This window comes from Orycteropus afer, unplaced genomic scaffold, assembly GCF_000298275.1.
Source record: "Orycteropus afer afer isolate SDZICR_OR568_19922 unplaced genomic scaffold, OryAfe1.0 scaffold00101, whole genome shotgun sequence".
Taxonomy (NCBI): Eukaryota; Metazoa; Chordata; class Mammalia; order Tubulidentata; family Orycteropodidae; genus Orycteropus; species Orycteropus afer.
Window position 1 is genome coordinate 6,823,315 of NW_006921688.1, and position 11,662 is coordinate 6,834,976.

An 11,662-nucleotide genomic window follows, 5' to 3' on the forward strand; every position below is an offset into this window, starting at 1 on the left:
CGCTGCTTCCCCTTTTATTCACCAGCCACCAGAGCAGTCCTCCATGTAGTCCCTGGCTAGCAGGGCTAGTTTTTAGGTTAATTCTTAGTCTTAGGTACTACCACCACTCGGCAATATCCAAGCTGTCTGTGTTGTCAGGATCGCTGCCAGACTGCAGCTCCATATGTCTCCTTTTTTGGTGTTTTCATGTAAATTCTCCTGCTAGTTGGAGTTTAGTCCACTTCTGTATCCTTCCCTTCAAGGCTCAGGGGTCCAGGATTATCTTCTGTATCTGTATTAATTGGTTCCCCTTTTGTTTGTTGAAGAGGGTCTGTGCGGTCTTTCTGCCTCCACCATCTTACCGGAACTCCTCCTTAAATATTCTTTAAAAAGAAAAACAACCAATTACTGTCATGTCAACCCCAACTCATGGTGACTCCATGTGTGTCAGAGCAGAATTGCGCTCCAGAAGGTTCTCAATGGCTGATTTTTTTCCAAATGGATCACCAGGCCTTTCTTCTGAGCCTTGCCATTTATTTTTAATATAACTATTGATTAATTCATTTTTTTTGTTCAATGTGTTATGAGCTACAATTATCATTATTTTTTAAGTTCCAATATTTGGCCAATTGGAGTCCCTTCAGATTGGCTCCTGTGTCCTTTTGACCTGTCCATGTCAGTTTTTGAGCACTTCTTTTCTGTCAGTAGAAAGTGTTCCTTGTACTTTCCCTGCCCCAAACCTGGAATTTCTCCAAAGAGCTCTGGTCCCTTTTTGGAACTTTCTGAAGAAGCCAGGCTAGTTTGCATGTAGGGAATATCCCCTCCTTTAGATTTATCTAAATACTTGTTTATATTCTTCTTTAGCTCAGCAGTGGGCTTGGGTATAGCAAGGATTTTGAGGCTGTCACAGGACTGGGCAGTGTTTCATTCTGTTGTACATAGGGTCACTGTGAGTTGGAGCTGACTCAACGGCACCGAACAACAACAACTATTTTCTATTTAGTGGAAGTGGTATCTAAAACTTGATGTGTTCTAGTTGAAAATCATAGGTGTGCTGTATGAGTCCATTTTGAATTGCAACAGAAGATGCACTATCTAGTTACTTACATGTATCTAAGTTTTTGTGAGTTGGGCTTGCTAATTTTCCCTTTACATGAAATAGAACCAAAACCAAACTCAGTGCCATCAAGTCAGTTCAGACTCATAGCAGTCCCTATTGGGTTTCCCAAGGCTGTAAATGTTTATGGATACAGACTGCTCATCTTTCTTCCAAGGCAGTAAATGTTTATGGATACAGACTGCCCATCTTTCTTCCATAGAGCAGCTGGTTGGTTCAAACCACCAACCTTTTAATTAGTAGCCAAATGCCTTATCCACTACATCAGCAGAATGCCTTACATGAAATTGAGCAGAATAGTACCTTTGAACCTTTAATCTTTAAAGGTCATTTGAAAGAAGCTGCTATTGTCTGGTCTATTATGATTTACAAATATAATTAAGACCCTTATGCTAACCTGGAATTGCCCTTTTTTGGGGGTGAGGGAAGAGACATGGCTGACATTAAAGAAAGTATTAATTAGTGATGTACAAATATTTAAATTTCTTGAATTGTAATAATTTTTCCCCTTCTTCTTCTGCTTCTCCCTTTCTTTCTTTCTTTTTTTTTTTTTTTGTTAATAGTTGGACAGAGGGAGTCTGAAGATGTGAGTGAAAAGGACTCAGCTAAAGAGATGACTGCTAAATCAGCAACTGTTCAAGACATCACAGAGGACAAGCAGGAGGAAACACCGGAAATAATTGAGCAGATTCCTTCTTCAGAAAGTAATTTAGAAGAGTTAACACAACCTACTGAGTCTCAGTCTAATGATGTTGGATTTAAGAAGGTATTTAAGTTTGTTGGCTTTAAATTCACTGTGAAAAAGGATAAGTCCGAGAAGTCTGAAAATGTCCAACTACTCACTGTCAAAAAAGATGAAGCTGAAGGAGCAGGAGGCTCAAATGGAGCTGGTGATCACCAGGAGTCCAGCTTGGAGGCTGGAGAAGAAGTTCCCAAAGAAAGTGAACTGAAACAGTCTACAGAGAAACCTGAAGAAACAGTTAAAAGTGAGCAAGGCAATGATGAAATCACTCTCAAGGCTGAGTCTGAACAAGCATTGGAGGAAGTCAAGGAAGAAGGAGAAGAAAAACGAGAAAAAGAACCTAGCAAATCTCCAGAATCTCCAGCCAGTCCAGTGACCAACGAGACGGCATCACCCTTCAAAAAATTCTTCACTCAAGGTTGGGCGGGCTGGAGGAAAAAGACCAGTTTCAGGAAGCCAAAGGAGGATGAACTGGAAGCTACCGAGAAGAAAAAGGAACAAGAGCCAGAAAAAGTAGATGCAGAAGAAAATGGAAAGACAGAGGATACCTCTGAGAAACCAAGTGCTTCTGAACAACCAGACCCACAGGAGAGTAGAGAAAGGGTTAATGATGCCAGGCTTTCAGCTGAATATGAAAAAATAGAGCTGCCCTGTGAAGACCAAGTTAATGACTTGCAGGCACCTTCTGAAGAGAGAGTTGCTCCTTTAGCAACTGAAGTATTTGATGAAAAAGTAGAGATTGTTGCAGAGGTCCATGTCAGTACTGAGGAGACGACAATAGAGGAGCAGAAAGCTGAGGTAGAAGACGCAGCAGAGTCCTTGCCACCTGAGAAATCTGGTGAAACAAATGCTGAACCGCAGGAAGCTGAGCCTGTGGAGGAACTGGTAAAGACCGAAGAAGTACGTGCTCCTGGAGAGGACCATACCCAGCTCACTGAACTAAGTCCTGAAGAAAAAGTGTCCCCTAAACACCCAGAAGGCATTGTGAGTGAAGTGGAAGTGCTGTCAGCACAAGAGAGAACTAAGGTGCAAGGAAGCCCTTTAAAGAAACTTTTTACTAGTACTGGCTTAAAAAAGCTCTCTGGAAAGAAACAGAAAGGGAGGAGAGGAGGAGGAGAGGAAGAGTCAGGGGAACACAGTCAAGTTCCCCCAGAGTCTCCAGATAGTACAGATGAACAGAAGGGTGACAGTTCTGCTTCCTCCCCTGAAGAGCCTGAGGACATTACCTGTCTAGAGAAAGGAGTAGCAGATGTACAACAGGATGGGGAAGTTGAAGAAGGTATTACTTCTGATGGAGAGAAAAAAAGAGAAGGTGTTACTCCCTGGGCATCTTTCAAAAAGATGGTAACACCCAAGAAACGTGTTAGAAGGCCTTCTGAAAGTGATAAAGAAGATGAGTTGGACAAGGCAAAGAGTGCTACCTTGTCTTCCACTGAGAGTGCGGCCTCTGAAATGCAAGAGGAGATCAAAGGAAATGGAGAGGAGCAAAAGTTGGAAGAACCAAAGCGCAAGGTCGACACTTCCGTATCTTGGGAAGCTTTAATCTGTGTAGGATCCTCCAAGAAGAGAGCAAGAAAAGCATCATCTTCTGATGAAGAAGGGGGGCCAAAAACAGTGGGAGGAGACAGCCAAAAAACAGAAGAAGCAGGAAGAGACAAAGAAACAGGGATGGACTGTGTCCCTGCTAATTCCCAAGAACATGATCAAGTACAGGGAAGTTCTTCACCTGAACAAGCTGGAAGCCCATCTGAAGGTGAGGGAGTTTCCACCTGGGAGTCATTTAAAAGATTAGTCACTGCAAGAAAAAAATCAAAGTCAAAACTGGAAGAGAAAAGTGAAGATTCTGTTACTGGGTCTGGTATAGAGCACTCAGCTTCAGACATTGAACCCGGGAAGGAAGAGTCTTGGGTTTCAATTAAGAAATTTATTCCTGGACGAAGGAAGAAACGATTAGATGGGAAACAAGAACAAGCCACTGTTGAGGATACAGGCCCAACAGAAGTCAATGAAGATGATTCTGATGTCCCAGCTGTGGTCCCTCTGTCTGAGTACGATGCTGTAGAACGGGAGAAAATCGAAGCACAGCAGGCTCTGGAATACGAAGAGAAACCTGAGCAAAAGGTGGCTGTGTACGTGTCAGAGGAGCTCAGTAAGAGCCTGGTTCATACGGTGACCGTGACTGTTGTTGACGGGACAAGGGCAGTCACCAGTATTGAAGAGAGGTCTCCTTCTTGGATATCTGCATCAGTGACAGAACCTCTTGAACAAGCAGAGGATGAAGCTAAACCAACTGATGAGGCACTTGAAGGAGAAGTTACTGCTGAAGAAGTTCCTGTTGTTACCAAAACTTTGCCAGAGAGCAAAGATGCCAGTGATGACATGACTGCTGGTGAGGTGGAATTAACTTCTGAAGTAGTCACAGCTGTAGAAACAACAGAGGCATTTTGTGCTGAAGAAGTGACAGAAGCATCTGGTGCTGAAGAGACCACAGAAATGATTTCAGCAGTTTCCCAGTTAACTGACTCGCCGGACACTACAGAGGAAGCCACACCAGTTCAGGAGGTGGAAGGTGATGTGCCGGACTTAGCAGGTCTAGAGAGACGAACTCAAGAGGTCCTGCAGGCGGTGGCAGAAAAAGTTAAGGAAGAATCACAGCTGTCTGACTCCAGTGGGCCAGAAGACACAACTCAGGCCACCCAGAAGGTGGAATCGAAAATACCAGGGAAGGTGGAAGAAGCACAGGAGGATTCTAAAGTGCTAGATCTGAAGAAAGAGTTGGACACTGTGTTGAAAGAAGATGAACAAGAAACTGAAACTGAGGATCTGGTACAAGGGAAGGCAACTGTACAGACCCCTCCAGAAAGCTCTGAAAAAGTGCCTCAAGTCCCAGAGAGTGTAGAATCCAGCGGTTTTGTAAGTACTTCACCAGCGGAAACTTTAGTTGGGGTCAAATCCCAAGAGATTACGACAGAACAGGCTGTTGCTCATGACTCAGTTGAAACCTTCACAGACAATGAGACCAATGGAAGCACTCCAGTAGGTGACTTTGAAACTCTGGATACAGCACAGCAAGACAAGATCAAGGAGATCCATGAAGATGGTGAGGGTGCACCTTGCATACAGTCAGAGCTCACAGAAGCAGAGGCAGTTCCTGCACAGGAAGAGATGTCTCCCTTGCCTTCTAGTTTTCAATCCCAGGAAGAAAGTAGAGAACAATCAAAAATGGAGGAAGTTCTAGAACATACGGATAAAGAGGTAGCAGTGGAAGCTGTACCCGTTCTTTCCAAGACTGAAGTGATTCAAGAGATCGATCAATTTGCTGATGAGAAAACCAAAGACATATCCTTTGCTGAAGGGCTTGAAGTGTCAACAGACACAGAAACGACTGTCAGTCAGAAACAGATAACAGAAGTTGTCCTTGAAGATGAAGTTACTGAAGAAGCTGACTTTCACAAGAATGCTGCTTCTTATGATGATATTGAGCTCCGGAGCCACAGTGAGTCTCTTCCAACCCCAGTGGACAGAGAAATGGTAGTCCCAGTAGAAAGGGAGAAGACTGAGTCACAGCCAACCCAAGTAAGTGAAGAGAAACTGGAGCAAAAAACGGTTGTAACCAGATCGGAAGAGCTCAGTAAGCAAGCAGCTCAGACAGTTAATGTGACTGTTGCAGAAGGGGAAAACGAAGTTACCAGTTTTGAAGAAAGCACTCCTCCTTGCCTCGTTCAAGAAGAGGCAGTATCCACAGAAGTTCAGGTTCAAAGCTCTGACACATCATTAACTCTAACAGTTGCAACCATAGAGGAAAAGGTCGTAGGAGAAACTATCAAGATGTTAGAAACAGGAACTAGAAGTTTGGAGTCTGCAGAGGCACACTTGGTACCTGAAGAAAAGCCCGCTGACAAAGATGAAGTGTTGACTGCTCAGTCAGAGGAAGATGCAGGGCTCACAGGGACTGTGTCTCAGGCACCGTCACCACCAGTCAGAGGGTCTGCTTCTCCTGAGGATGCAGCAAGTCCTGACCTGGAAGGGGAGAAGACCACATCACAGAAATGGAAGCCAGATGAAGGCCATGAAGAGGTCGGTTGTCAGGAAGGCAAAGAGAGCATGACACGAGAGGAGGATTCCAAGGCTGAACAGGAAGTTTTGGAAATTGAGAGTGAGAGCAGTAAACTGGTGCAAAACGTAGTGCAGACCGCTGTTGACCAGTTAGTGAGTACTGAAGCAGCCACCGCTGAAGTGTTTACATCTGACTTAAAGGCACAGACTCAAGTGACCCAAGCTGACAACCAGGAGACTGGACAGGAAACCGAGAAAGAAGAAAGTGGACACCAGGCCTCTGTCCAGGATGACACACAAAGTATTGCAACCAAAGAAGACTCAGAGGCGGCCACTGTGGAACCCACACACCCTGATGTTTCCACAGATGTGAGTGAAGGCTCAGAAAAGCTTATAGCTGTTGAGACAGAAAGCTCCAGTGTAAATGACCAGCAGCCGCTTGAAGCGATCATTCACCCATCAGAGGAGAAGAGAGATGCAGTTGGAACGAAGCCTGTACCGGAAGATCAGGATAATGCCGTGTTGGGAGAAAGAATCGACAAGTCACCCTTTGAGTCCAAAGGGGCTGAGAAAGGAGATGCTGCTGGTTGCCCAGAGAACCAGAACTCAGCCCTGGAAGATACTGACGCCTCAGGAGACTTGACCAAAGAGTCCCCAGATACAAATGGACCAAAACTGAAAAAGAAGGACGACATCCAAGCAGTAGAAAGAAAAGTGCATAGTGAGTCAGAGAAAGAGCTCAGAACACAACCACAGGAGGACATACACAAACAAGAGAGAAAGTCGGCAAAGTTGGAACTTACAGAATCTGCAGATAGTGCGTAAGTCAACATCCTTTTCTATTGAGATGATTTCTTTCCCTCTTTTATGCCATTTGGTGGCATATTTGTTATAAAGGAAGTTAAAGTTCAAATAATTATAATTTTATGCAGAACCTTTGGAGAAATTACTATCAAGTAGGCTAGAAGATCGAGGATAGTTTAATTTTTTTCTCAGTGAAATACCATTTGGTTTTGGTGTCCTGGAAATAATGGCTTCCTTTGTCCCCAGTGTGATTGCTGTACAAGAAGGGTGCATGGATGTGTGCACGTGCATGTTTGTGTGTGTGGCTCAGATGTGAGAAACACGTTGTGCCCACTCAGCACTGTACCATCTAATTTGTCAAAGGTTTTTTTTTTTATAAACTAGAAGCCAAAAGTGGGTTTATATCACACTGCTTGAAATTGAGTTGATGATGCTCTAGAAAAGCATGGATATTCCCCTGTAGGTATAACAGTCCTTTTTTTTTTTTTTTTTTAATTTCCCAGTGCATATAGTGAGCCTGACTGATGGTGATAGGGAACCCCAGGCACGGCGGAATGTAATAGGGACCTCACCATCTTTCTCTTTGGTGGAGTTCAACTGTGGTATTGCTGGGGCGTCAGTTGGCCGTAGTTCACTTTCACGGCCCCTCCACTGTTTGTGAATAAGGAGATTGTATTTACCTTGATTCTTACTTCCTTCTACAGTTAAACCCATTGTCTGTTTGCAAGAACAGAATGTGAAGACAAATAGTAGAAGCAAATGCTGCTCGAGACTCAAGACCAATATTCCAGAACTCCGAGAGCCGGAGACCAGGCCCGTGGACTGATCGCATTCCTAGAGCCCCGCTGACAACCCTGAGGCCCATCAGGAGCTTTCGCGTTTAACACATCATCTTTCCCAGACTCCTCTGTGACTTGCCCTAGCTACCGTATAATGTTTCTGATTTCATGTCCTAAATCCTTAACCTGGAACTGGAGTTGGCAATACCTATTTCTGCTTCTCAGACTGGAGTATCATTCTTTGTGTATTTATATGTACGTCATAAGTAATCCTTCTGTATCTAGTGTATATTTTTTCTTAATATGTAAGCAGACGTGCACATAGTACATGGCTTTTGTATCACACAGCGTATAATGGGGCATGCAGCCGTGGGGAAGTCCTGGGAAGTGGTCAGCCTCAATTATAACCTGTGAAAACAGAGTTTCCAGAAATAACATTCCTGGCCAGAAGGTACAATTCTTACTTTAAACGTTTCACCAATGACTAGGTCAGTGTATAGTATTACTCTGAAATTGGGCACGTTTCTATTCTGCAGTGTGCTAAAAATTCCAAAGCATCTTTGAAACATATAGAATGTTCCACTGTTACTGTGAAATTTTTCTTTCTAGCCCAGGGGAGGTTGGAAGGAAGTATTCTTCAGTAGCAAATTAACTTCAAATCTTTTCTCCTAATTGTTATGGTTGGTTGGACCAGTGGGTGTGCTTACTCTGGAGGCAAAGTAGTGAAGTGCTTTTCATGTTACGAAGAAAAGAATGGACTGTCATCAGTTTTGGATTCTCCTCATATATGCTGGACCACATTCACACACAGCATGAAATAGGGCAGGTTCTTTAAAAATGGGATTTTGATAGATACTGGATTGTGTCGTGCCATATTTGTGCCCAGTCTTTTAAGAACAATGTTGCATTATGTTTATTTGGATAAATTGTGAGTTGACAAATGATTTCAATAAAATATTTGCTTCATTTAGATTTGCTGGTTTTCTTAGAAATTTAGGGAGCCTGACACACATGTCCATTGGATTCTGGAAGCAGATTAGCCTGAACCTTCTAGTCTAGTAGTCACTACATGCCCACACCACTATACACCATGTGGAGTTACACACTCGAGGATCAACTGTGTGCCAGAGATGTTGGATAAAGCCCTTGCTTTTCTGATTGACGTTACTGGGGACAATTCTATCTGGCGGTGTCTTCCTGGAAAAGTCAACTTTCTGTGTCAAAGTTTTTGCTTTTGCATTGGAAAACAATGACAAATGTTTCTAGACAGCAATTCTAAGATGGCTTATTAGTCAGCATGCCTTGCCTCAAATAAAAGGTGGTCTTGAAGGAATTTTTAAATGTCAGATGATTTATGAGTCATTGTAACATACAGGCATTTTATCAGATGGTTGTCACCCAGAGGTCAGTCTGTCACCTAGCTACTGAGAAGGTCTACTTTATCACACCTAAAACTGGCCTGACATGTATCTTAAACTTTATTCATAACTCATGTCTCCAGTTTGAGAACTTAAATTTCAACTTTCTAGAAAACACAGCATTCAAGGAAGTCTGTACTTGTAGCTGGTAGAAAGTACTTTGTCTTAGGTTAACAAACCTGACTCTGATAGTAATTATCATTCGGCCATATTAGCAGGATACCTTGTTATGGTCTTGTAGTTGGAAAACATTGACCATCCTTGCAGGGGCTATTTTCAAATATGTGTAATAGCCACTTGTGCTTAATTCTTGAACTTCAAAATCCTCAAATTGAAGTAATTTAAATATCTTCTTAACCAACTGGAGACTTTAAAAAAACAGGTGCTAGTGTCCGTTTTTGAAGATCCACTAACACATATGGAGATGCCAGCAGTCAGTAAGAACTTTGTGACAGCTCTGAATACTGAGGAATACTCTCTCCAGCAGGAAGAGCCTTTCTGCTGTTGAACAGGTTAAAGTTCTGTGTAGTTTGTGGAAAACAGACTTTCTGCTTAAATTCCATCCTGCCACCTCATTCCATTCGTGTCTGGTCTGCTGTCCACATGTGCTTTTGGTTTTCCAGTAGGAGTTGCCCATTAACTGTGCTTTTTGTACTAATGTCTGAATGTGCCCTCGATTATTTCCATAAAGCTCTGTGCCTGTGTCCGTTAAGCCACAGTGTTGTGTTCACAACAGGACTATCAACAGTAGCATGAACTACAATCCTGTTTTCTATTTCTACAGCTGCTGTTAATTTATTAAGTACATAAGAATCAAATGTAAACTGCAAAAGTTGGAGCAAGTGCCTACATTTTGCTATTTTGGGCATTACTATGGAGCCATGTAAGATAGAAAACAATGCAAGACTTGTAAACTCTCACCACTTCTTGTCATTGAGGAATATAAAACGTTCCCCTCAGGCGATTTTGCTAATGGTACATGTGGGTTGCCTCTCTCTGTACATAGACACTTTGTTCCAGAATTTTCCTTTGATGTGTGGAATTATAGAGTAGTCAAGGCTGGAAATTTTAGCTTTACTGTCAGCTTGAAGCTCAGCTGTTTCCTGTAGTCTAGGATGATACTTGCTTCCTAATTCTGTTTGGGGGCAAATTTTCATTTATCTAAATAAAATACAATCTACTTAAATACCGTGGAATTTCTTTCCATAATTGCACCCAGATTCAGTTTTGATTGTTTTTTCTTTACTGTTGTGGTCTTCATCACACATTTAGTTCTACTTAACCATCCTTTGTGACCCTGTCTACAGAGCAGTGTGGGAGTTTGAAATGTATCTGGGATACGTGTGAATAATCAAAGAGCTGTGATTCTTAACCATTTGGGGTCAGGGGTCCCCTTAATTAAAATCTCATTGAAGGTCTGGCTGAATGCTCACTCCCCAAAATTAAGTTTTACGTACAATTCCTGGATAGTATAAAAGGTTGGGCAATCTACTTTCTTAGTGATACTGCCTCAGAAACCCAAGGAGGGGTCGCTATGAGTCGGGTCCGACTCGAGGGCACATAACAACAACCACCACCACCACCAATAACAAAAACACCAAACTCACTACCTTGGAGTCGATTCCGACTCATAGCAACCCCCATTGGGTTTCCGAGGCTGTAAATCTGTATGGAAGTAGATTGCCCACCTTCCTTCTGCAGAGTGGCTGGTGAGTTTAAACTGCCGACCTTCTGGTTAGCAGCCAGCTGTCTTATCCACTGCCCCAACCCTTTATCCACCTGTACAAGAAAGAAAATAGGCACAAAGGGTCCCTGATGGAAAGAGGCTGGGACGTGAGCACAAAGCCCATGTCAAGGAGACCTGAGTCACCATGGCTGTTCATTTCCCCTGTCACTCTGGAAATGGATGATGGCAGCTTGCCACAGTTCTTGTACACATGCCAGGTGGCCAGGTTACCTTACCATCAAATGCCCTCCTCTCTGCAGCCTACAAAATGACTCAAATTAGGGAGATGATGCTGGGCCCTAATTTTCCATAGGAGAAAGCTGAGACTTAGAGCACCAGCTCTTAAGTGTTACGAACACAGGTCTTAGCTAAGGCAACCAGGATCTGGGAATGGCATGGTAGTGATGCCTTAGGTTTCCAAGGCAGTATCACTATGGAACTAGATTGCCCAACCTTCCTTCCTTCCTAGGAGTGGCTGGTGGGTTTGAACTGCCAGCCTTCTGGTTAGCAGTCAAATGCCTTAGGCACTACGCCACTAATCCTCAATTAGTTAATAATTAGTATAATTAAGAATCCAAAATTACTTGGTAATTATACTTAATATAATTAATGCACACAGAGCAAGTACTATAAATTAGGCTAATTTAAAAACCTCTTTGTGCTTGATCCTTTCTATCCCTGATAGCCGCAGGGCAGGCCTAGTTCCTGGAAAAGCAGGTGAGATTGCCTCTAGGACCTGAAACCTGAGCACAGCTGAGATTCTTTTTGAAAGAGTTTGCAGCAATGATACTACGGAGTGGGAGTTGGCTGAGTAGTCATTGAAAGACATTAGCAGGGGAGGGGTGTGTCTTTCTACATTGTTGTTGTTGTTAAGTGCCGTCCAGTGGTTTCTGACTCATAGCGACCCCATGCACAGCAGAATGAAACACTGCCCGATCCCGCGCCAGCCCCACAATCCCTGCTATACTCGAGCCCATCATCGCAGCCACCGTATCAATCCATCTCGATTAAGGCCTCCCCCTCTTTCGTCGACCCTCCACC

At 43.3% G+C, this 11,662-nt stretch overlaps 1 protein-coding gene across 1 annotated transcript in view; it reads left to right on the top strand.

The window, feature by feature from the left end:
* Positions 1–6,719, top strand: part of AKAP12 (A-kinase anchoring protein 12) — a 152,611-nt gene extending 145,892 nt beyond the window's left edge. The window contains exon 4 of the mRNA XM_007943228.1: positions 1,660–6,719. Coding sequence (XP_007941419.1) covers positions 1,660–6,719 — 5,060 coding nt within the window. The remainder of the gene's footprint in view (positions 1–1,659) is intronic.
* The last annotated feature ends 4,943 nt before the right edge of the window (positions 6,720–11,662 follow it).